General features: G+C 42.9%; 1 protein-coding gene across 2 annotated transcripts in view; it reads left to right on the plus strand.

Annotated features, from left to right (window-relative positions):
- Window positions 1–26720, plus strand: part of CLIP2 (CAP-Gly domain containing linker protein 2) — a 45542-nt gene that overhangs the window by 5680 nt on the left and 13142 nt on the right. The window contains exons 2-13 of one of the 2 annotated variants that reach the window (XM_067472161.1): window positions 3751–3986; window positions 9854–10398; window positions 11948–12072; window positions 13413–13626; window positions 15012–15209; window positions 15352–15455; window positions 17035–17095; window positions 17944–18048; window positions 19905–20849; window positions 22853–22910; window positions 24347–24430; window positions 26010–26166. In XM_067472161.1, coding sequence (XP_067328262.1) covers window positions 3869–3986; window positions 9854–10398; window positions 11948–12072; window positions 13413–13626; window positions 15012–15209; window positions 15352–15455; window positions 17035–17095; window positions 17944–18048; window positions 19905–20849; window positions 22853–22910; window positions 24347–24430; window positions 26010–26166 — 2714 coding nt within the window. In that variant the 5' untranslated portion in view covers window positions 3751–3868. The remainder of the gene's footprint in view (window positions 1–3750; window positions 3987–9853; window positions 10399–11947; window positions 12073–13412; window positions 13627–15011; window positions 15210–15351; window positions 15456–17034; window positions 17096–17943; window positions 18049–19904; window positions 20850–22852; window positions 22911–24346; window positions 24431–26009; window positions 26167–26720) is intronic. The other variant, XM_067472162.1, reaches the window with a different exon arrangement.

Here is a 26720-nt window from a genome sequence, read left to right on the forward strand (position 1 = left end):
AAAGCAATTGTCTTCCCAACCGTGGCAGCCACCCCTCCACAAAAGTCAACATCGCACCGAAATACAACACCGCCTGAGCTCTGCGAGTGTAGCATTCTTCCAAATGAAGCAGAGAGTGTTTGGGGACCAGGACATCCGTAGGGATACCAAGGTGCTTGTTTATAAAGTTATTGTCCTCCCAACCCTCCTATATGCCTGTGAGCCATGGACTGTCTACAGACATCAACATTGACACGGAAATACAACACCGGCTGAGCTCTGTGAGTGCAGCATTCTTCCATATGAAGTAGAGAGTGTTTGAGGACCGGGACATCCGTAGGGAGACCAAAGGACTTGTTAATAAAGCGATTGTCCTCCCAACCGTGGCATCCACCCCTCCACAAAAGTCAACATCGCACCGAAATACAACACCGCCTGAGCTCTACGAGTGCAGCATTCTTCCGAATGAAGCAGAGAGTGTTTGAGGACTGGGACATCCGTAGGAAGACCAAGGGGCTTGTTAATAAAGCAATTGTCCTCCCAACCCTGGCAGCCACCTCTCCACCAAAATCAACATCGACACCGAAATACAACACCACCTGAGCTCTGCGAGTGCAGCATTCTTCAGCAGTGGAACTCTCTGCCCCGGAGTGTGGTGGAGGCTCCTTCTTTGGAAGCTTTTAAACAGGGGCTGGATGGCCATCTGTCAGGGGTGATTTGAATGCAATATTCCTGCTTCTTGGCAGGGGGTTGGACTGGATGGCCCATGAGGTCTCTTCCAACTCTTTGATTCTATGATTCTATGATTCTATGAATGAAGCAGAGAGTGTTTGAGGACTGGGACATCCGTAGGGAGACCAAGGGGCTTGTTAATAAAGCGATTGTCCTCCCAACCCTGGCAGCCCCCTCTCCACCAAAGACAACATCAACACCGAAATACAACACCACCTGAACTCTGCGAGTGTAGCATTCTTCCGAATGAAGCAGAGAGTGTTTGAGGACCAGGACATCCGTAGGGAGACCAAGGGGCTTGTTAACAAAGCAATTGTCTTCCCAACCGTGGCAGCCACCCCTCCACAAAAGTCAACATCGCACCGAAATACAACACCGCCTGAGCTCTGCGAGTGTAGCATTCTTCCAAATGAAGCAGAGAGTGTTTGGGACCGGGACATCCGTAGGGATACCAAGGTGCTTGTTTATAAAGCTATTGTCTTCCCAACCCTGATATATGCCTGTGAATCATGGACTGTCTACAGACAACAGCATTGACACTGAAATACAACATTGCCTGAGCTCTGCGAGTGCAGCATTCTTCCGAATGAAGCAGAGAGTGTTTGAGGACCAGGACATCTGTAGGGATACCAGAGTGCTTGTTAATAAAGCAATTGTCCTCCCAACCCTGGCAGCCACCTCTCCACCAAAGTCAACATCAACACTGAAATACAACACTGCCTGAGCTCTGCGAGTGCAGCATTCTTCCAAATGAAGCAGAGAGTGTTTGAGGACCGGGACATCCCTAGGGATACCAAGGTGCTTGTTTATAAAGCTATTGTCCTCCCAACCCTGCTCTATACCTGCAAGACGTGGACTGTCTACAGACGTCACATGCAACTCCTGGAACAATTCCATCAGTGCTGCCTCCGGAAATTCCTGCAAATCTCTTGGGAAGACAGGCGGACAAATGTCAGCATGTTGGAAGAAGCAAAGACCACCAGTATTGAAGCAATGGCCCTCCACCATCAACTCAGCTGGACTGGCCATGTTGTCCATATGCCCAACCACCGTCTCCCAAAGCAGTTGCTCTACTCCGAACTCAAGAACGGAAAACGTAATGTTGGTGGACAGGAAAAGAGATTGAAAGATGGGCTCAAGGCCAACTTTAAAAACTCTGGCATAGACACCGAGAACTGGGAAGCCCTGACCCTCGAGCGCTCCAGCTGGAGGTCCCCTGTGACCAGCAGTGCTGCGGAATTTGAAGAGGCACGAATGGAGGGCGAAAGAGAGAAACGTGCCAAGAGGAAGGCGCATCAAGCCAACCCCGACCAGGACCACCTTCCACCTGGAAACCAATGCCGTCACTGCAGGAGAACATACAGGTCAAGAATAGGGTTCAACGGTCACCTACGGTCCCACCCTGGAGGATTATCCTACTCGGACAACGAAGGATCGCCTAAGTAAGAGTTGGAAGAGACCTCGTGAGCTATCCAGTCCAGCCCCTTTCTTACCAAGGAACAGGAAAGTCACATTCAAAGCACCCTCAACAGATGGCCACCCAGCCTCAGTTTCAAAGCCTCCAAGAAGGAGCCTCCACCACACTCCTTGGCAGAGAGTTCCACTGGTGAACAGCTCTCACAGTTCGGTAGTTCTTCCTCAATGGAACAATGGCTTCAAACTACAGGAAAAGAAAGGAGATTCCACCTGAACACATTATATGTATTATACATATCATATAAAATAATATATATTGTATTATAAATATTCTATATGACAATGTGTTAAAATATTATAATATATATTGTTATGTTGTTATAGTACCATTATAATGTGTTATAAATTTAACTAGCGGTCCCCTGCCACGTGTTGCTGTGGCCTGGTCTGGTGATATGGAAAATAAATTGATTAGAAAGTGCTGGTTTCTAATATACGGAATGTCTTTATGCTTGTGGGTAAATGGTAGTTCTTGATGTTTCTTTGACAGTGTTGACGTAGGGATTGTTTGGTTTGCCTACTCTGAAACATGCAACATATAATTGTCCATCTTTAGGAGTCCCTTTCAAATCTATAATACTTTATCTCTCTGTGTGTGAATCATATATATCTATATCTATTGCTGGATGGCTCTCTGTCAGGAGGGCTTTGATTATGTTTTCTTGCCCTGATGAAGGGAGTTGGACTGGATGGCCTTAAGTATTTTCTGTTGGTCACGGGGGTTCTGTGTGGGAAGTTTGCCCCAGTTCTGTCATTCATGGGGTTCATTCAGAATGGTCTTTGATTGTAGGTGAACTATAAATCCCAGTAGCTACAACTCCCAAATGCCAAGGTCTATTTCCCCCAAACTCCATCTGTGTTCATATTTGGGCATATGGAATATCCGTGCCAAGTTTGGTCCAGATGCATCATGGTCTGAGTCCACAGTTCTCTCTGGATATAGGTGAACTACAACTCCCAAACTCAAGGTCAATGCCCACCAAACCCTTCCAGTATTTTCTGTTGGTCATGGGAGTTCTGTGTGCCAAGATGGGTTCGATTCTTTCATCAGAGTTCTGTGTGGGAAGTTTGGTTCAATTCCATCGTTGGTGGGGTTCAGAATGCTCTTTGATTGTAGGTGAACTATAAATCCCAGCAACTACAACTCCCAAATGACAAGATCAATCCCCCCAAAACCCCACCAGTATTAAAATTTGGGCTTATTGGGTATTTGTGCCAAATTCAATCCAGTGAATGAAAATACATCCTGCATATCAGCTATTTACATTATGATTCATAACAGGAGCAAAATTACAGTTGTGAAATAGGAATGAAAATAATGTTATGGTTGGGGGTCACCACTAATGAGGAACTGTATGAAGGGGTCGCGGCATTTGGAAGTTTGAGAAACACTGATCTAGGTGGAGTTTCAGGGGGTGAACCTGGCCTGATGGGAGTTGTAGTTCACCCACAACCTTATGCATTTTGTAAAATAATAAAAAAGTGTCTTTATAAATAAATACTTAAATTACAAAAATATTGACCAAAAAAAATGGCGGCCTCTGTTTTCTTTCATTTCTCTAGGTCTCGGGATTTAGATGACGGGCTCCATCCCGTTGATGCCTAAGGCTGTGGCCCCACATCGTCTCCTGGAGGACCACAGGCAGTCCACGGTGTGAGCCACGCCAACGGAGGGGACAAGATGTTGAAACCGAGCGGCCTCAAGATCCCCGGAAGGGCTGGGAAACACTCCAGCCCTGCGGGGCGGCCGGGAGGGACGGCCGGCACTGCGACCACAACTGCCCCGGCCACAAAGGAAGGTGAGCCCTCTCTTTTGGTCATGGTCGAGACAAAAGTTCCTTGAATTTACTGCATAAACCACTGCAGTAAATAGTCCTGTATGTCCATTAATATATATAATATGCTAATATTGTAATATAATGTAATATAATATATTGTAAATACATATGATATTTATAATATTATGATGTAATGCAATATAATACTACTACCAATAATATGATACCAGCTGTCCCCTGCCACGCATTGCTGTGGCTCAGTCTGCATATGTATTTTGTGTGTGTGTATATGTGTGTATATATTTGTGTATATATGTGTGTTTGCATATATGAGTCGCCCTGAAGGGCTGAGAATTGCGGTATATAAGCGCAGTAAATAAATAAATAAATAAATGTGTGTGTTTCTGGGTGTATATGTATGTGTGTGTATATATTGTGTTAGTGGGTGTATATATGTGTGTGTGTATATATTTGTGTATATATGTGTGTTTGCATATATGTGTGTGTTTGTGGGTGTATATATGTGTGTGAGTATATATGTGTATATATTTGTGTATATATGTGTGTTTGCATATATGTGTGTGTTTGTGGGTGTATATATGTGTGTGAGTATATATGTGTATATATTTGTGTATATATGTGTGTTTGCATATATGTGTGTGTTTGTGGGTGTATATATGTGTGTGAGTATATATGTGTATATATTTGTGTATATATGTGTGTTTGCATATATGTGTGTGTTTGTGGGTGTATATATGTGTGTGAGTATATATGTGTATATATTTGTGTATATATGTGTGTTTGCATATATGTGTGTGTTTGTGGGTGTATATGTATGTGTGTGTATATGTGTGCATATATTTGTGTATTTGTGTGTTTATATGTGTACATGCATATTGCATATGTGTGTGCTTGTCTATATGCATATTTGTGTGTATATGTATGTATGTGTATATGTATATGTGTGTGCATTTGTATATGTATATATGTGTATATATGTGTATGTGTATATGTGTATATTTGTGTGTGTTTGTGCATATATATATATGTGTGTGTGTGTGTGATTGTGTGCATGTGTACACGTATATGGTGTATTTTTTGGGTTTTTAAGTCTGTTCTGCTGGGGTTTTGTGTGTGTGTGTGTTTATGGGTGATGGACACTCCTTAGACTGTTAGGTGCATTGTGTCCACATTTCATGTCAATACACACACACACACACACACACATAAACACAGATACACAAATATATACACACCTATAAACACATATTCACACACATACAAAACACATATATACAGACTGGGCCACAGCAACACGTGGCAGGGGACGGCTAGTGTGTGTGTGTATGTGTGTGCGTATATATATGGAATGATGTCCAGGGTGGGAGAAAGAACTCTTGTCTGTTGGAGGCATGTGTGAATGTCTCCATTGGCCAGCTTGATTTGCATTGAATGGCCTTGCAGCTGCAAAGTCAATCAGTGAGGGTCTCTTCCTTTCTTGCCTGGAGGTACCCTCTATGGAATAATGTCCAGAGTGGGAGAAATAACTCTTGTCTGCTGGAGGCATGTGTGAATGTTGCCATTGGCCAGCTTGATTTGCATTGAATGGCCTTGCAGCTGCAAATTCAATCAGTGAGGGTCTCTTCCTTTCTTGCCTGGAGGTACCCTCTATGGAATAATGTCCAGGGTGGGAGAAAGAACTCTTGTCTGTTGGAGGCATGTGTGAATGTCACCATTGGCCAGCTTGATTTGCATTGAATGGCCTTGTAGCTGCAAAGCCAATCAGTGAGGGTCTCTTCCTTTCTTGCCTGGAGGTACCCTCTATGGAATAATGTCCAGGGTGGGAGAAAGAACTCTTGTCTGTTGGAGGCATGTGTGAATATTGCCATTGGCCAGCTTGATTTGCATTGAATGGCCTTGCAGCTGCAAAGTCAATCAGTGAGGGTCTCTGCCTTTGTGGCCTGGAGGTACCCTCTGTGGAATAATGTCCAGGGTGGGAGGAAGAACTCTTGTTTGTTGGAGGCATGTGTGAATGTTGCCATTGGCCAGCTTGATTTGCATTGAATGGCCTTGCAGCTGCAAAGCCAATCAGTGAGGGTCTCGGCCTTTGTGGCCTGGAGGTACCCTCTGTGGAATAATGTCCAGGGTGGGAGGAAGAACTCTTGTCTGTTGGAGGCATGTGTGAATGTTGCCATTGGCCAGCTTGATTTGCATTGAATGGCCTTGCAGCTGCAAAGCCAATCAGTGAGGGTCTCTGCCTTTGTTGCCTGGAGGTACCCTCTATGGAGTAATGTCCAGGGTGGGAGAAAGAACTCTTGTCTGTTGGAGGCATGTGTGAATGTTGCCATTGGCCAGCTTGATTTGCATTGAATGGCCTTGCAGCTGCAAAGCCAATCAGTGAGGGTCTCTTCCTTTGTTGCCTGGAGGTACCCTCTGTGGAATAATGTCCAGGGTGGGAGAAAGAACTCTTGTCTGTTTGAGGTAGGTGTGAATGTCTCAATTGGCCTCCTTGATTAGCATTGAATGGCTTTGCAGCTTCAAAGCCTGGCTGATTGTTGCCTGGGAGGGAATCCTTTGTTTAGAGGTGATTAGCTGGCCCTGATTGTTTCTTTTCTGGAGTTCCCTTGTTTTTGAATGTTGTTCTTTATTTACTGTACTGATTTTAGAAGTTGTTTTTAAAATACTGGTTGCCAGATTGTGTTCCTTTTCATGGTTTCCTCCTTCCTATTGACATTGTGCTTGTCGATTTCAATGGCTTCTCTGTGTTGCCTGACGTGGTGGTTGTGAGAGTCGTCCACGGTGGTTTTTTGAGAACCTCCTCCCTTTTCTCTCTAGCTCTCCCTGCTCAGTTCAAAACAGCACAAAACACTTGGTACAATGGAAGCGGTTGATCCCCGGGGCATGAAGTGCATCGTGCACAATTGGCTCTTTTTTTGGCTGGTCTAATTTTTGAAACAAAACTGCAGCTTTTTTATTGACTGCTGACGCTGGGTGTCAATGGGCAGCGACCAGCTGCTGACTCCACTCTGGTCTCTTTCGCTGTGTTGTGTGAGCCTATAAAAAAAAACTCTCTCGCCATGCTGTTATGATCGAAATCTAAGTATCTTTCAGAAACGATGCAAAACCAGTTTATTCCGTTGCGTCTTGGGTTTCTCTCCCATTCACTTGCATTGTCTGCCTCCTCTTCTTCCTTCTTTCACTGGTTACTCGTTTTGAGACCCTTGCAAACAAGGTTTGGGGCATACACGGCTAATTTGCAGCACATTCCTGTTCATTCAAAGCCAGGACAGGGTATATTTAAAAATAGGTTTCCAACCTTGCTTCCATAGCTACTTATTTATTTATGGTGTTTGTTTGAAGCAAATTTATATAAATAAAAATGTAATGTTCGTTTGTGGGATTAACAGAACTCAAAAACCACTGGACGAATCGACACCAAATTTGGACACAAGACACCTATTTATTTATTTATTTCGTGCATTTCTACCCCGCCCTTCTCAACCCCCGAGGGGGGACTCAGGGAGGCTTACAATAGGCACAATTCGATGCCAACATAAACATAACAATGGATAAAACATGTAAACAGCAATTGTAACAATTAAGATAGTCAGTCCATACATTAAAATCAATAAAAACAATCTAATGCTCAGCGTTCGCCATCTCATAGCCCGTTGTCAAGTACTCTCGATTCTGGTCATCATTGTCCCTTATCTAACCGCCAGATTGCCCGAAAGCCTGGTCCCATAACCATGTTTTTAATTTCCTTCTGAAAGAGAGGAGGGATGTCGATGACCTAATTTCCCCAGGGAGTGAATTCCACAGATGAGGGGCCACCACCGAGAAGGCCCTGCTCCTCGTCCCGACCAATCTCACTTGTTATAGAGGTGGGGTCGAGAGCAGGGCCTCCTCAGAAGATCTCAAACTCCGAGGTGGGACGTAGAGGGAGATGCGTTCGGACAGGTACGCTGGGCCGGAACCATATAGGGTTTTGTAGGTCAAAACCAGCACTTTGAATTGTGCTCGGAACTGGATTGGCAGCCAGTGGAGCTGACATAACAGAGGGGTGGTATGCTCCTTGTATGACACTCCGGTGAGTAATCTGGCTGCCGCCTGCTGGACTAACTGAAGTTTCCGAACAGTCTTCAAAGGCAACCCCACGTAGAGTGCATTGCAGTAATCTATTCGGGATGTAACAAGAGCGTGGACCACTCTTGGTAATTAGAATAACATATATTCTAATACTAATTTTAGATACATTGTCACTTTGAGTCTCCTGAGGGAGAGAAAAACACAGTAGTAGTAGTAGTAGTAGTAGTAGTAGTAGTAGTAATAATAATAATAATAATAATAATAATAATAATAGAAACCTAGCTTTGACTCGTCCAGTGGAGAGAAAAAGCAGGGTATAAATAATAATAATAGTAATAATAATAATAATCTTCCTTCCTTTGGGTTGAGAAAACAAGGTTGACTTTGTTGAAGGTGTATTGCTTCAAAACGTATATAGACAAACATCTTTGCTGGCACTTATTCCTGCCTTTGATGTGTATGGGATCCACTAGTCTATATAAATAAAGATGTAATGTTTGTTTGTGGGATTAACATAACTCAAAAAACACTGGACGAATGGACACCAAATTTGGACACAATATACCTCTCAGGCCAATGAATGACCATCACTCATAAAAACAATGAAAAACACAGCGGAAGAGACATAAAAAGCCCCAAAATTTTTAAAAAACCATTACAACGCATGCGCAAAACCACATATATAAACGTAAACATACATATACACATATATACACACACAAAACACATATACACAGACTGGGCCACAGCAATGTGTGACGGGACGGCTAGTCTATATAAATAAAAATGCAATGTTCATTTGTGGGATGAACATAACTCAAAAACCACTGGACGAATGGACACCAAATTTGGACACAAGACACCTATCAGGCCAATGAGTGACCATCACTCATAAAAACACTGAAAAACACAGCAAAGGGGACTGAAAAAGCCAAAAAACAACAGTTACAATGCATGCACAAAACCAGACATACACATATATATGCAAACACACAGTTGTCTTAAAAAGCCAAAATGCATGCACATCATAATAATAATAAATGCATGCACATAATAATAATAATAATAATAATACTTTTAACGGCTTTTGAACATTGAATCAGACCATATGATTGTTGTAATGGAACACACACACACAAAAGGTTGTTTAACAAATGTTGTTTTAATTTATTGTATTGTATGTTTTGATCTTGTATAATTGTAATTATTGCGGCATTGAATCGTTGCCATTGTTAGCCGCTCTGAGTCCCCTTGCGGGGGTGAGAAGAGCAGGGTCAAAATGTTTCAAATAAATATTTATTTATTTATTTATTTACTTTACTTGTATACCGCAGTTTCTCAGCCTAACAGGCGACAACATGGTTTACAACAAAGGTACAACAGTCAACACTTTAAAACCATAAAAGCATAATACACAATATTGACACAACAATAACAACCCAATGCATCTCATGACTAAAATCGTGATCCAGTTTCGTCGTCCATATTACCATTCCTGTAATCATCACATTCATTGCACCGATTAACCAAATGCCTGTTCGAACATCTAGGTTTTTAATAAATAAAGAAATAGTCCCTCGCTACTTCGCTTTTCGCGGACTCGCTGTTTCGTGGTAAATAAATAAATAAATAAATTGTCCCTCGCTACTTCGCTTTTCACAGACTAGCGGTTTTTCAATATGGACGGTGATGGCACGATCGTCAGCATAGATGAACCTCTCTATCCCTTCTGGCTGATCATTTATATATACAAATATAATGTGTATATACACACAACCTTTGTGTTTTTCTCCCCACAGGGTCACCACTACACAAACAAGGCTCTACGTCTTCTGCAGCCACCACCGAGAAGCCGCCTGGGTCGAAAGTTGCTGAAGTGGGAGATGACTTCCTGGGGGATTTTGTGGTGGGAGAACGTGTGTGGGTCAATGGAGTCAAGCCAGGCGTGATCCAGTATTTGGGAGAGACTCAGTTTGCACCGGGACAGTGGGCAGGGGTTGTTCTGGACGACCCGGTCGGGAAGAACGATGGCTCCGTAGGCGGGGTGCGCTACTTCGAGTGCCCGCAGCTCCAGGGAATCTTCACCCGGCCTTCCAAGCTGACCCGCCAGCCCACCACAGAGGGTTCCGGGAGTGACGCCCATTCAGTGGAGTCCCTGACAGCGCAGAACCTGTCCCTGCACTCGGGCACCTCCACCCCACCACTATCCACTCGCGTCATCCCCTTGCGGGAGAGCGTCCTCAACAGCACCATGAAGACCGGGAACGAGTCCGGATCCAACCTCTCGGACAGCGGGTCCGTGAAGAAGGGCGACAAAGACTTCAGGCTCGGAGACCGCGTCCTCGTAAGTCTCTTGGAATCCCGTTGCCAATCTTTTATGTAAGTGTATTGACCTCGGAGCATGTGCTCGGAAGCACAAAAGGAAATAAATGAAGCGTGCTACCTTCAGTCCACTCCAAAGCCCGGAGCGGCACTTAAAGATTGATTGCTATTTACACTATAATACATGAGTAACATACATTGTTGGAAGAGAACATGTGCTTATCTCATCTCTGGCATGCATGATGCAACTGGAACTCTCCAGAGTTACGCTCTAGGCATTATTGCTGTTGTTGTGAACCGCGTTGAGTCGCCTACAGGCTGAGAAACTGCGGTATACAAGTAAAGTAAAGTAAATAAATAAATAAATTATTATTATAATTATTATTATTACTGCCCTGAGTTGCCTTCGGGCTGATATGGACAGGATATAAATAATGTAAATAAATAAATAAATATAATAATAATAATTATTATTATTACTAGCCATCCCCTGCCACGCGTTGCTGTGGCCCACTATGTGTACGTGTTTTGTGTGTGTATATATGTGTGTATGTATGTGTACATTTGTGTATATATGTGTGTTTGCATGTGTGTGTGGGTGTATATATATATATATATATATATATATATATATATGGGTGTATATGTGTGTGTGTATATATTTGAGTATTTGTGTGTTTATATGTGTACATGCATATTGTGGATATGTGTGTATATATTTGTGTATTTATATGTGTACATGCATATTGTGGCTATGTGTGTATAGGTGTGTATATATGTGTATTTATATGTGTACATGCATATTGTGTATATGTATGTTCTTGTCTATATACATATTTGTGTGTATATATGTATGTATGTATGTGGCTATGTATATGTGTATGTATATGTATGTGTGTATATGTATGTGTGTATTTGTGTTTGTGCATATATATCCCTGTGTGTGTATGAATGTGTGCATGTGCATATGTATATCAGTGTATGTGTATATGTATATATGGTGTATTTTGGGGGGTTTTAAGTCTGGTCTGCTGGGTTTTGTGTGTGTGTGTGTATTTATGTGTGATGGACACTCGTTGGACTGTTAGGTGTGTTAGGTGTGTTGTGTCCAAATTTCGTGTCAATTCGTCCAGTGGTTTTTGAGTTATGTTAATCCCACAAACGAACATTACATTTGTATTTATATAGATTATTATTATTATTATTATTATTATTAATTAACCTTCTAAATAACAACAACAACAATAATAATAATAATAATAATAATAATAATTATTATTATTATTATTATTATTTAGCCTCCTAAATTTCCTACTTGACAGATGCAACTGTCTTTCGGGCTGCAAAGGTCGACAGCAAGCTAGACAAATGGTCGGAAGCTTACTCGAACCCGTTTAAACCAAAGTACTGTGGCTGGCAGTTGGGTAGCGAATCCACCCCATGTTTTGGCCAATGTTCAGGGATTGTTTTGGCAGGAATCTTGTGACCCTCAACATATGGATTGCAGATATTTGTATCTTGATTTTACTTGCCCTGAAAAAAGGCCGTCTTTATTTTTGTCCTTGCAACAGGTTGGCGGAACGAAGACGGGCGTTGTGCGCTATGTGGGGGAGACGGATTTTGCCAAAGGGGAGTGGTGTGGGGTGGAGCTGGACGAACCCCTGGGCAAGAATGATGGTGCCGTGGCCGGAACCAGGTAGGAAACAACTCCTGGCTGGGAGGAAGGCCTTTGGACCACAAAAATGCCACAAGAGCCAGTGGATGGTCACTTGGGAGGACCTAGAGATTCCTAGAGAGGCGTAAAGATATTAGCATTTTTATAATGCACGGTTTGCACAGTTTGCCTATTTCTGAGCCCCCTTGGTGCAGTGGTTTAAACCGCTGAGCTGCTGAACTTACTAATAAATTAGATAATAAATCTAATATATAGTAATATAATAATAAAATACTAATATTTATTAATATTTTAATATTAATGTCAATAATAATATTGGAGCTCCTGGTGGTGCAGTGGTTTAAAACGCTGAGCTGTTGAAATTAGATAAATCTAATAATATATAATAATAAACATACTAATAATATTTATTAATATTTTAATATTAATATCAGTAATAATATTTTAGCCCCCGGTGGTGCAGTGGTTTAAACCTCTGAGCTGCTGAACTTGCTGACTGAAAGGTTGCAGGTTCGAATCTGGGGAGCAGGGTGAGCTCCTGCAGTTAGCCCCAGCTCCTGCCAACCTAGCAGTTCAAAAACATGCAGATGTGAGTGGACAGTAGGTACCTCTCCAGCGGGAAGGTAACGGCGCTCCTTGCAGTCATGACCTTGGAGGTGTCTAAGGACAACGCCTGTTCTTCAGCTTAGAAATGGAGATGAGCCCATTTCCAACTCCCAGAGTCGGACACGGCTGGACTTAATGTCTGGGGAAAACCTTTGCCTTTTACCTACCTTGCCTATTTCTGTAGGGATCCTGCATCTCTCCCCCTCCCCTCACCTCCCCACACAAGTGAAGTGTGAGAAAAGTGGTATATAAATGCTGTAAATAAATAATAAATAATAAATTTCCTTGCATAATAGTTTCACCACATAATAGTCGCACTCCCATTTTTGGGGTTGGCAAAATACTTTACCATTAGAAGGGTATTCAGATGAGGGAAAGACAGATCTGAGCATGATGGAGTCGTCTTCTTTGGAGGTTTTGAAGCCGAGTCTGGATGGCTGTCTGTCATAAGGGTTTTGATTATATTTAGGACAGGGGATTGGACTACTAGATGATCCCCAAGGGGACATATAGTGGTATGTCCTCATTATTTTGTGCTTGAATCCTAAAGCTAAGCAGTGATGGGGCCAAGTAGACTCTGGAAGGGAGTGCCACTTTTTAGGTGCCACCACTAAGAAGGCATCTTGCGTTGTCATCTCGGAAGAGGAGGCATTAAGGGAGACCTAAAAGATGCCTGGGAGAAGAGTGGAGGGTAGCATTGTGTTTTGTGCTAGGAAGGAGCTGAAACGTCATATCTGTCTGCCTTTTGCCTTCAGGTATTTCCAGTGCCCTCCCAAGTTTGGCCTCTTTGCTCCTATCCACAAGGTGATCCGGATCGGCTTCCCTTCCACCAGCCCAGCCAAGGCCAAGAAGAGCAAGCGGATGGCCATGGGGGTCTCGGCCTTGACCCACAGCCCAAGCAGCTCCTCCATCAGCTCCGTCAGCTCTGTGGCCTCCTCTGTGGGGGGAAGACCCAGCCGAAGCGGACTGGTAAGGAACCTATCCCCAGAGCAAGAGCAGAGAGTAATGGTTGCTGAGGATGTACTGGAGGCTTCAGTCTAAGAGAGGCCTCAGTGTGAGGTAAACCTCAGGTGTGCCTGTAGCTTAGTACGCCTCAGTTGCCCTCAGTATGAAGAGGCTTCAGTCTGAGAGAGGTAAGCCTCAGGTGTGCCTGTAGCTTCGTACGCCTCAGTATTAGTTGCGTCAGTATGAAGAGGCTTCAGCCTGAGAGAGGCCTCAGTGTGATGTAAACCTCAGGTGTGCCTGTAGCTTAGTACACTTCAGTGTTAGTTGCCGTTAGTATGAAGAGGCTTCAGTCTGAGAGAGGCCTCAGTGTGACATAAACCTCAGGTGTGCCTGCAGCTTAGTATGCCTCAGTGTTAGTTGCCATCAGTATGAAGAGGCTTCAGCCTGAGAGAGACCTCAGTGTAAGGTAAGCCTCAGGTGTGCCTGTAGCTTAGTATGCCTCTGTGTTAGTTGCCATCAGTATGAAGAGGCTTCAGTCTGAGAGAGGCCTCAGTGTGAGGTGTGCCTGTAGCTTAGTACGCCTCAGTGTTACTTGTGTTAGGATGAAGAGGCTTCAGCCTGAGAGAGGCGTCAGTGTGAGGTAAGCCTCAGGTGTGCCTGTGGCTTTGTATGCCTCAGTGTTAGTTGCCATCAGCATGAAGAGGCTTCAGTCTGAGAGAGGCCTCAGTGTGAGGTAAACCTCAGTGTTAGTAGGCCTCAGTATGAAGTAGGCCTCAGAGTTCCCCTCAGTATAAAGAGGCTTCAGTCTGAGAGAGGCCTCAGTGTGAGGTAAACCTTAGGTGTGCCTGTAGCTTAGTACGCCTCAGTGTTAGTTGCCGTCAGTATGAAGAGGCTTCAGCCTGAGAGAGGCCTCAGTGTGAGGCAAGCCTCAGGTGTGCCTGTAGCTTAGTAAGCCTCAGTGTTAGTTGCTGTCAGTATGCCGTCAGTCTGAGAGAGGCCTCAGTGTGAGATAAATCTTAGTGTTAGTAGGCCTCGGTGTGAGGTAGGCCTCAGAGTTCGTTGCCCTCACTATGAAGAGGCTTCAGTCTGAGAGAGACCTCAGTCTAAGAGAAGCCTCAGTGTGAGTTGTTTGTGTGTGTGTGTGTGTGTGCTTTTGTGTGTGTGTGTGTGTGTCAAGAGCAACTTTAGTTAAAGCAATGGTATTCCCTGTGGTAACCTATGGATGTGAGATCTGGACCATAAGGAAGGCTGAGTGAAGGAAGATCGATATATACAGTATGCGATTTGAGAATTTGAACATAGCACAGTCTTCCTGAGATTTAGGTGTCACCTTGAATATCGGGAAGACCCTCCGGGAGGGTAGTTTCTCCACTGCAGCTGCAGATTGCGTGGTTGTGTTCTCTCCACAGTTGACGGAGACCTCTTCTCGCTACGCCCGGAAGATCTCCGGCACGACGGCGCTGCAGGAGGCCCTCAAGGAGAAGCAGCAGCACATCGAGCAGCTCCTGGCCGAGCGGGACCTGGAGAGAGCCGAGGTGGCCAAAGCCACCAGCCGCATCTGCGAGGTGGAGAAGGAGATTGCCATCCTGAAGGCCCAGCACGAGCAGGTAGGGTTTCTTACCCCAAAATCATAGAAACATCGACTCCCAAGGGCCACCCAGTCCCACCCTGTCATATATAAGCCGTAACACTGAACGATGCGCAAGTGCGTATATGATCTAGCCAAGACCTTGTTCCCTTCCTCTCTAGTATATCTCTGAAGCAGAAGGAAATCTGCAAAGGGCGCGGACAGTCCTGGAAGGAGCCCAGAAGGAAAAAGTGGAGATGCTCAACCAGTTAGAAGAGGAGAAAAGGTATTTGTTTATCATGTCAGAAGCCAATTGGGAATAACCATAAACATTATAATCTATTTCCTTTGACCACATGCAGTGCCTCTGGTGTTGTTATTTATTTATTTTATTTTATTTATGGCATTTATATTCCTCCCTTCTCATCTCAAAGGGGGCTCAGAGCAGCTTACAATTATATATATATATACACACACACACACACACACACACACACATACACACACAGACATACAATATATTGTATTATTATTGAGTCGCCCTAGGGCTGAGAAAAGTATATAAATGAAGTAAATAAATAAATATATTGTACTATACCATTATATTGTAATATCATAAGCACTATTACATGTAATGTAAGATATATAATTATAATATATTATTAAATTGTATTAAATTATAATATTATAAATATATTGACATACAATATATTCCATTATATTATATTATTACCATAACACAATATTATATTGTATTATAGATTACTGTACTGTACTATATCATTATACTATTAGTATATATATATGTGTGTGTGTGTGTATTTATGTGTGTGTGTGTGTATATATGTGTGTGTGTATATATATATATATATATATATATATATATATATAATTGTATTAAATTATAATAGCAATATTGTATGTATATACAATCTATATATATATAAATTCTCTGTGCATAATGTGTACCTTAAAAACAAAAGAACCAATGAACAAAATCACACCAAATTTGGCAGCAAAAGTCTCACAACACAAGGAGTGACCATCACTCAAAAAATTGTGATTTTGTCATTTGGGAGTTGTAGCTGCTGGGATTTATAGTTCAACTGCAATCAAAGAGCATTCTGAACTCCACCAACAATGGAATTAAACCAAACTTGGCACACAGAACTCCCATGACCAACAGAAAATACTGAAAGCATTTGGTGGGCATTGACCTTGAGTTTTGGAGTTGTAGTTCACCTAAATCCAGAGAGCACTGTGGACTCAAACAATGAAAGATCTAGACCAAACTTGGCACGAATGCTCCATATGCCCAAATATAAACACAGATGGAGTTGGGGGGAAATAGACCTTGACATTTGGGAGTTACTGGGATTTATAGTTCACCTACAATCAAAGAGCATTTTGAACCCCAGCAAGGATACAATTGGGCCAGACTTCCCACACAGAACACCCATGACCAACAGAAAATACTGTTGTCTTTAGTAACCCTTCTGACACCCCCTCATGACAACCCCCCCCCCCCCCCAGGGTCCCGACCTCCAGGTTGAGAAACACTGTAATAGAGGATAACATGAGAATCACTAGACTGGGCCACAGCAACGCGTGGCAGGGCATGGCTAATGTATTATATTACTAGCACAGTGCAGGAAACAATGGGCTTGAATAACTTGAATGAGCTTGAACAACTACTTACAGCAATGGGTATTTATACATCAGTGAACCTGCTGCAGGATTTTGTTCAAACTTTGAGACAAATAATACAGAAGTTGGTATTGTTTATCTCTTTACATAACTGGCATAAGAATGGCTGAATCCTGATTTTGCCACATAAATTAAACGTGGTTTGCTTTTCTCTGCAGGAAAGTCGAAGATTTGCAGTTCCGGGTCGAGGAGGAGTCCATTACGAAGGGAGACTTGGAGGTAAATTTATATTTCTCCATCATGGTGCCTGTGGAATCTCACAAATTGGTGAATCATATGCCTGTTCACATGGAACTAAGACCCCTGAGGAGTATATTTTCTAGACAGGGTGGGCGGGAGGAATCAGCCCTAAAAGGCTTTCTGAGACTATTATGTGAGAAACACAAAAATACCAGTTTTTAAGGGGTGAGAGGGAGGAATCAGCCTCAAAAAGATCTGCGACTATTATGTGAGGAACACAAAAATACCAGTTTTTAAGGAGTGGGCGGGAGGAATCAGCCTCAAAAAGATCTGCGACTATTATGTGAGAAACACAAAAATACCAGTTTTTAAGGGGTGAGAGGGAGGAATCAGCCTCAAAAAGATCTGCGACTATTATGTGAAAAACACAAAAAATACCAGTTTTTAAGGAGTGGGCGGGAGGAATCAGCCCTAAAAGGCTTTCTGAGACTATTATGTGAAAAACACAAAAATACCAGTTTTTAAGGGGTGAGAAGGAGGAATCGGCCTCAAAAAGATCTGCGACTATTATGTGAGGGACACAAAAATACCAGTTTTTAAGGGGTGAGAGGGAGGAATCAGCCTCAAAAAGCTCTGCGACTATTATGTGAAAAACACAAAAATACCAGTTTTTAAGGGGTGAGAGGGAGGAATCAGCCTCTAAAAGCTCTGCGACTATTTTGTGAGAAACACAAAAATACCAGTTTTGTCACCCAAAAGTGGGGGAGTGCGGGAACAACACTGTGGCTTCCTCTGGTTCCTTCTCTTTTCTGTATCTACTCTCTCCCATTTCTCTATTCTTTTCTCCTTCTTTTCCTCTCCTTCTTTTCTTCCCGACGCGCGGCCAGACTCAGACGCAGCTGGAGCATGCCCGAATACGGGAGCTCGAGCAGAGCCTCCTGTTTGAGAAGACACAGGCCGAAAAGCTTCTCAAAGAGATGGAGGAGACGAGGGTAATCCCAGCCGCCCCCCAACTAACCTGCTTTCCCCTCCCACCCTACGACCGCTGCTCCGTTCCATCCTGCCGTGCTCCATTTCCAGCCAGCTGCCTGTGTTGGGTCAGATCGCTTGCCCGCCGCATCTCTTTGACCCCAACCAACCCTTGGCTTCTAAAATCTTGCTCTCTTTCCCGCACTATCTCTTTCTGAGCTTTCATTCTTTCATTTTGACATATTTACTTTGCAATTTTCTCTCTGCCTTCTGGAAATTTCCTTGCAATCTTCTCTTCCGTCAACAGAGCAATGTTCTCCTTTGGTTTCTGCTCTCCAGCTTCTCATGCAACATGACGCCATTTGAACGGGAGCAATAATTTTGCCATCTGCCATCTGCTATAACCAATCTTTAATCCATCATGGCTAACTCGTGACCCTGTTGTGTGTGCGGCTAGCCACCTTGGCAAGCCATTGTGTTGACGATTGTCCTGCCTGGGACGAGAGGGAAGAGGGGTTGTTTTCAATAACACTTCTGGAGTGGAAATAGTATAAGTCAGTGTGTTGTCTGATGAAGGCTTTCATGGCTGGAATCACTGGGTCGCTGTGAGTTTTCCAAGCTGTCTGGCCATGTTCCAGAAGCATTCTCTCCTGACTTTTAGCCTACATCTATGGCAGGCATCCTCAGAGGTTGTGATTTCATAGTTTTTAAACTGCCTTGCCTTTGGGGTGGGAAATAAGGGATGGGAGTGAGGAATCAGCCTCAAAAGGCTTGAGACTATTATGTGAGGAACACAAAAATACGATTTTAAGGAGTGGGAGGAAGGAATCAGCCTCAAAAGGCTTGAGACTATTATGTGAGGAACACAAAAATACGATTTTAAGGAGTGGGAGGGAGGAATCAGCCTCAAAAGGCTTGAGACTATTATGTGAGGAACACAAAAATACAATTTTGAGGAGTGGGAGGGAGGAATCAGCCTCAAAAGGCTTGAGACTATTATGTGAGGAACACAAAATATGATTTTTAAGGGGTGGGAGGGAGGAATCAGCCTCAAAAGGCTTGAGAGTATTATGTGAGGAACACAAAAATACAATTTTTAAGGGGTGGGAAGGAGGAATCAGCCTCAAAAGGCTTGAGACTATTATGTGAGGAACACAAAAATACGATTTTTTAAGGGGTGGGAGGGAGAAATCAGCCTCAAAAGGCTTGAGACTATTATGTAAGGAACACAAAAATACAATTTTTAAACAGGTGGGATGGAGGAATCAGCCTCAAAAGGCTTGAGACTATTATGTGAGGAACACAAAAATAAAATTTTTAAGGAGTGGGAGAGAGGAATCAGCCTCAAAAGGCTTGAGACTATTATGTGAGGAACACAAAAATACAATTTTGAGGAGTGGGAGGGAGGAATCAGCCTCAAAAGGCTTGAGACTATTATGTGAGGAACACAAAAATACGATTTTAAGGGGTGGGAAGGAGGAATCAGCCTCAAAAGGCTTGAGACTATTATGTGAGGAACACAAAAATACCAGTTTTTAAGGGGTGGGAAACTAGGCAAGTGGGGTTAATAATCTGTGGAAGGTCCAGGGTGGGAGTAAGAACTCTTTCAAGTGTGAATGCTGTAATCGATCGCCTTGATTAGCATCAAATAACTTTGCAGCTCAAGTCGTAGTGTAGCTTCCCCCAACTGCATGTCCTCCAGATGTCATTAGATCCTAGCCTGCAGTTGGGTCAGTTGCCAGGAAAGTTGGGATTGGTCATGGAGCAACATCTGGAATGCTACAGGTTGTCTGAAAGAATAGCTAAATGAAATATGGAGATGCAAGAGCTGACTTTGTGCCTATATACGTTTGTGTATGTGTGTGTGTGTGCATTTTAGCTGACCACGGTTGCAGAGAAGTCCAGAATCCTTCAACTCGAGGAAGAGCTGTCCTTCACGCGGACGGAGGTGGAGGAGCTGAGGCAGTGCTTGAAGGCCTCCAGCCAAGCCGATTCTCCGGACCACAGCTTTGGCCTGCAAACGGAAGCCCTCCGCCTGCGGGATCAGCTGCTTTCGGCCAGCAAGGAGCACCAGAAGGAGAGCGTCCAGCTGAAGGAGACGTACGAGAGGGCCCTGAAGAAGCACCAGCAGGAGGCGGAGCGCTTGAAAGCTCACAATGAGAAATACGCCCAAGAGATTGCGGACCTCAAGCAGAAGGTCCAGCAGGCCACCAACGAGAACATGGGCCTGATGGACAACTGGAAGTCGAAGCTGGACACGTTGGCGTCTGACCATCAGAAGTCGCTCGAGGACCTCAAGGCCACCTTGAGCACCGGTCCAGATTCCCAGCACAAGGAGATCGTGGAGCTGAAGGCCGTCATGGAGAGCGTCAAGCTGGAGCACCAGCTGGAGCTGGAGAACCTCAAGGCCAAGCATGACATTGAGATGGCCGTCCACGTGAAGGAGAAGGAGGGCCTGAAGCTGAAGCTGCAGGAGGCCAAGGACGCGTGGGAAGAAAGCAACAACAACTGGAAGGCGCAACTGGAAAGCAAGACCAATCAGTACTTGCTTGAAATCCAGGAGCTGAAGGAGAAGAACCGGGACAGCGAGGTCCGCGCCCGCGAGGCGGAGAAGCTGCACAGCGACTACAAAGACCAGGCCCAAGCCATCGCTTTCTTGAAAGAGCAGATCTCTCTGGCGGAGAAGAAGAGGCTGGACTACGAGACGCTGCAGAAGGCCGAGGCCCAGAGCAAGCAAGAGATCCAACGCCTGCAGGAAAAGGTCCTGGTCTTGGAGAACAAGCTGCAGTCCACCGAGCCACTCCACCCTTCCCAACACGCCAACGTATGGCTTTGCATTGCTTTGAATACTCAAGATATTTCATTCTGTTTGAATAGTTGTATATTATTTTTAAATTGTATTGCAATGCTTTTAATGTAAGGCGCTTTGAGTCTCCTTTGTGGAGAGAAAAAGCGGGATATAAATAAATATAATAATAATAATCATCATAATCATAATAATGGCACAACTGCAATTCTTTTAATGTAAGCCGCTTTGAGTCTCCTTTGTGAAGAGAAAAAGTGGGATATAAATAAATATAATAATAATAATAATAACTGCAAAGACACAAAGACTATGGTACAAGCCACTCAAGATGGTGCTACTGATGATGGGCACACTGGGTGCAGTGCCTCAAGACCGTGGCCTGCACTTAAAAACAATCAGCGCTGACAAAATGACCACCTGACAGCTGCAAAAGGCCACCCTATTCAGATAAATAAACATAATCATGATGATGATGATAATAATAATAATAATAATAATAATAATAATAATAATAATAATGGCATAATAATAATAATGGCACAAGCCAGTCAAGGTGGTCCCAGTGGTGATTGGCACACTGGGCGCAGTGCCTCAAGACCTTGGCCTGCACTTAAAAACAATCAGCGCTGACAAAATGACCACCTGACAGCTGCAAAAGGCCACCCTATTCAGATAAATAAACATAATAATGATAATAATAATAATAATGGCATAAGCCAGTAAAAGTGGTCCCAGTGGTGATTGGCACAATGGGTGAAGTGCCTCAAGACCTTGGCCTGTACTTGAAAACAATTGGCGTTGACAAAATGACCACCTGTCGGCTGCAAAAGGCTACCCTACTCAGATAAATAAACATAATAATAATAATAATAATAATAGTAGTAGTAGTAATAGTAGTAGTAATGGCATAAGCCAATAAAAGTGGTCCCAGTGGTGATCGGCACACTGGGTGCAGTGCTTCAAAACCTTGGTCTGCACTTAAAAACAGCGCTGACAAAATGATCACCTGTCAGCTGCAAAAGGCCACCCTACTCAGATAAATAAACATAATAATGATAATATTAATAATAATGGCAGAATAATAATAATAATAATAATAATAATAATAATAATAATAATAGCATAAGCCAATAAAGGTGGTCTCAGTGGTGATCAGCACACTGGGTGCAGTGCCTCAAGACCTTGGCCTGTACTTGAAAACAATCGGCTCTGACAAAATCACCTGTCAGCTGCAAAAAGCCACCCTACTCAAATAAACATAATAATGATAATAATAATGGCATAATAATAGTAATAATAATAATAATGGCATAAGCCAATAAAAGTGGTCCCAGTGGTGATCGGCGCACTGGGTGCAGTGCCTCAAGACCTTGGCCTGTATTGAAAACAATAGGTGCTGACAAAATCACCTGTCGGCTGCAAAAGGCCACCCTTTTCAGATAAATAAACATAATAATAACAATAATGGCATAATAATAATAATAATAATAATAATAACATAAGCCAGTAAAGGTGGTGTCAGTGGTGATCGGCACACTGGGTGCAGTGCCTCAAGACCTTGGCCTGTACTTGAAAACAATTGGCGCTTCACAAAATTACCACCTGTCAATGTAAATGTAATAATAATAATAATAATAATAATAACAACAATAGAGTAAAATAATAAATATAATAACAATAATAATAATAGAGTAAAATAACGGAAATGTCATCATAACAGTAATAATAGAGAAAAATAATAAATGTAATAATTATAATAAAGAGAGTAAAATAAACGAATGGGACAAGTATTGAGCCCATGACTAATTGTTACATTTGCATATATTCCAGTTAGAAGCTGTCGTGAACCTTATACAAATCCCTCCTCTGAAAATGACTATAATGTCTGTTGACTGTATGCTGCTACGGTCATTCTGGGCATTCCCCATGCTATTATTGTTGTTGTTGTTGTTGTTGCTGCTGTTGTTGTTATTCGCCGTGACCATATCAAGATATAATCGTATCTATTGCATGTATTGCAGATGATTGAAACCAATGACATTTCGGAAGAAAAGATCAAAATGAAGCAGACAATGGAAGGTAATGGAGTGAATTCTGGATTCAACATCAGCTGTTCCATTGGGCATGAGGGGCTGATATTTTTCATACAAATCTGTTTTTGAAAATTATTATTATGTTTAACACCAGCAGTCTATATTACCACGGAATAATATACCATACATCCAAAAATAGGCCCATTCAACCTTACTCCGCAGGATGTCTGGTTCTAATTTTCCCTCACCACGCTGTCAAAGCTATCCTCGATATTATTTCCCAGCGTGGTCAACTGTGAATCGCACATTTGGTATTCCTCTCCTGACTTTTAGCCCACATCTATGGCAGGCATCCTCAGAGGTTGTGATTTCATAGTTTTTAAACTGCCTTGCCTTTGGGGTGGGAAATAAGAGGTGGGAGGGAGGAATCAGCCTCAAAAGGCTTGAGACTATTATGTGAGGAACACAAAAATACGATTTTTAAGGGGTGGGAGGGAGGAATCAGCCTCAAAAGGCTTGAGACTATTATGTGAGGAACACAAAAATACGATTTTTAAGGGGTGGGAGGGAGGAATCAGCCTCAAAAGGCTTGAGACTATTATGTGAGGAACAAAAAATACGATTTTCAAGGAGTGGGAGGGAGGAATCAGCCTCAAAAGGCTGGAGACTATTATGTGAGGAACACAAAAATACGATTTTTAAGGGGTGGGAAGGAGGAATCAGCCTCAAAAGGCTTGAGACTATTATGTGAGGAACACAAAAATACGATTTTTAAGGGGTGGGAGGGAGGAATCAGCCTCAAAAGGCTTGAGACTATTATGTGAGGAGCACAAAACTACGATTTTAAGGGGTGGGAGAGAGGAATCAGCCTCAAAAGGCTGGAGACAATTATGTGAGGAACAAAAAAATACGATTTTTAAGGGGTGGGAGGGAGGAATCGGCCTCAAAAGGCTGGAGACTATTATGTGAGGAACAAAAAAATACGATTTTTAAGGGGTGGGAGGGAGGAATCGGCCTCAAAAGGCTGGAGACAATTATGTGAGGAACAAAAAAATACGATTTTTAAGGGGTGGGAGGGAGGAATCGGCCTCAAAAGGCTGGAGACTATTATGTGAGGAACAAAAAAATACGATTTTTAAGGAGTGGGAGGGAGGAATCAGCCTCAAAAGGCTTGAGACTATTATGTGAGGAACAAAAAATATGATTTTTAAGAAGTGGGAGGGAGGAATCAGCCTCAAAAGGCTTGAGACTATTATGTGAGGAACAAAAAAATACGATTTTTAAGGGGTGGGAGGGAGGAATCAGCCTCAAAAGGCTTGAGACTATTATGTGAGGAACACAAAAATACGATTTTTGCTGAAGAGCTTTGTTTATAGACTTCCTCCTTGATCGAATCACTGGCATTTTTCCTTATGGGTGCCTTCAATACCCATAAGGAAATACATTGCTCGATTTGACTGCCTGCTCTTTTCCCTCCCTCAGATCTTCAGGAGAAGCTGAGCAAAAAGGACAAAGAAGTCTCGTCCTTGGCCTCCCAGACTGACCTCCTAAGGACCCAAGTAAGTGGTAAGTTTCCCTCAAAGGGTGTTCATTAGAACAGTGGTTCTCAACCTTCCCAATGCCGCGACCCCTTAATACAGTTCCTTATGTTGTGGTGACCTCCAACCATAATATTATTTTCATTGCTACTTCACAATTATAATTTTGGTCCTTTATGAATCGTCATGTCAATATTTATTTTTTATTTATTTACAGTTTTTTGATGGAGTACTTCCTCATTCTTCTGCATGCTGCTGGAAGGTTTTATGGCATTGTAAATTAGTTAAATCCCTGCTCTCAGAGACCTTAGTGTTTCTCAACCTTTCTGATGCCTCGACCCCTTAATACACTTCTTCATGTTGTGGTGACCCCCCAACCATAATATTATTTTCGTTGCTACTCCTTAACTGTCATTTTGTTCCTGTTATGAATCATCATGTCAATATTTATTTATTTTTTCCCCACACTCCACCAGTGTTCACATTTCAGCATATTGAGTATTCGTGTAGAGTTTGGTACAGATCCATCATTGTTTGAGTCCACAGTGATCTCTGGATGTAGGTGAACTACAACTCCAAAACCAAAGGACAGTACCCACCAAACCCTTCCAGTATTTTCTGTTGGTCATGGAAGAACTGTGTGCCAAGTTTGGTTCAATTTAATCGTTGGTGGGGTTCAGAATGCTCTGTGTTTGTAGGTGAACTATAAATCCCAGCAACTACAACTCCCAGATGTCAAGATTCTGTTTTCCCCAAACTCCACCAGTGTTCACATTTGGGCATATTGAGTGTTTGTGTAGAGTTTGGTCCATATCCATCATTGTTTGAGTCCACTGAATGTAGACGAACTACAACTCCAAAACCAAAGGACACTGCCCACCAAACCCTTCCAGTATTTTCTGTTCGTCATGGGAGAACTGTGTACCAAGTTTGGTTCAATTCCATCGTTGGTGGGGTTCAGAATGCTCTTTGATTGTAGGTGAACTACAAATCCCAGCAACTACAACTCCCAAATGTCAAGATTCTATTTTCCCCAAACTCCACCAGTGTTCACATTTGGGCATATTGAGTATTCGTGTGGAGTTTGGTCCAGATCCATCATTGTTTGAGTCCACAGTGATCTCTGGATGTAGGTGAACTACAACTCCAAATCCAAAGGACACTGCCCACCAAACCCTTCCAGTATTTTCTGTTGCTCATGAGACAACTGTGTGCCAAGTTTGGTTCAATTCCATCATTGGTGGGGTTCAGAATGCTCTTTGATTGTAGGTGAACTATAAATCCCAGGAAATACAACTCCCAAATGACAAAATCAATTCTTTTGAGTGAAGGACATACATTGGGTTGTTAGGTGTCTTGTGTCCAAATTTGGTGTCAATTCGTCCAGTGGTTTTTGAGTTCTGTTAATCCCACAAACGAACATTACCTTTTTATTTATATAGATTTGTTGTGCGTTCAAGGGCTTTGGTTGGGAGTCATCCGTCCTGATCTAGAGCCTTTCAAGGAAAGAAACAATGCATCCCTCTTTACCTGGTGGAGCTCTCTTGGACAGCAACACCTTGCTTGATCTTCAGTGTGTTCTTCCTCTCTTTTTTTTTGTCCGCCAGCGTTGGAAACCAGATGCAAAAGTACCGAGAGGAAGGCAGATTCCTTGTTGAAAGAGAAGAAAAGACTGGAGGCCGAGCTGGAGACGGTGTCCAAGAAAACGCACGATGCTTCTGGTCAGCTGGTTCTGATCAGTCAGGAACTACTGAAAAAAGAAAGGTTGGCTTCTCTTCTTCCTCCTCCTCCTCTTCTTCCTCCTTTCCCCCCTCCTCCGCCTCCTTTTCTTTTTTTGGAAAAAAATGGCATTCATAACCTTTTTTGCAAAGTGATGTCATATCCTTTATGCAAATGTGAATCTCCATGAACATCTGGAGACCCTCTTTGGAAAAGTACTAGTCAAGGAAAGGCATGACCTTGTTAGAAGTCAACCCTTTTGATAAAAAAAAGCGATGTTCACAAACATTCGTGTAATGGCACACAGGTAACTCAGTTGTTAAGCTGATAAACAATGTCTTTGAACTGCCAGGGACAAAGGCATGCCACTGCACACACAAATAAAAACATATACTTAGCTAGCAGAGTTTTAAAGTGTTTCTTTGACGTTGATGTTACCCAAAACATATATACTTCTCCCTTGAAACCTCTTAGTTTAAAATATGCACTCAAAGACAAAAAAAACCAAAGTCTTCTTTAAAAAGTAACATGTCTTGTTTCTCAGTTCTTGTGGGTTTTTTCGGGCTATATGGCCATGTTCTAGAGGCATTTCTCCTGAC

This window comes from Anolis sagrei, chromosome 11 (assembly GCF_037176765.1).
Source record: "Anolis sagrei isolate rAnoSag1 chromosome 11, rAnoSag1.mat, whole genome shotgun sequence".
Taxonomy (NCBI): Eukaryota; Metazoa; Chordata; class Lepidosauria; order Squamata; family Dactyloidae; genus Anolis; species Anolis sagrei.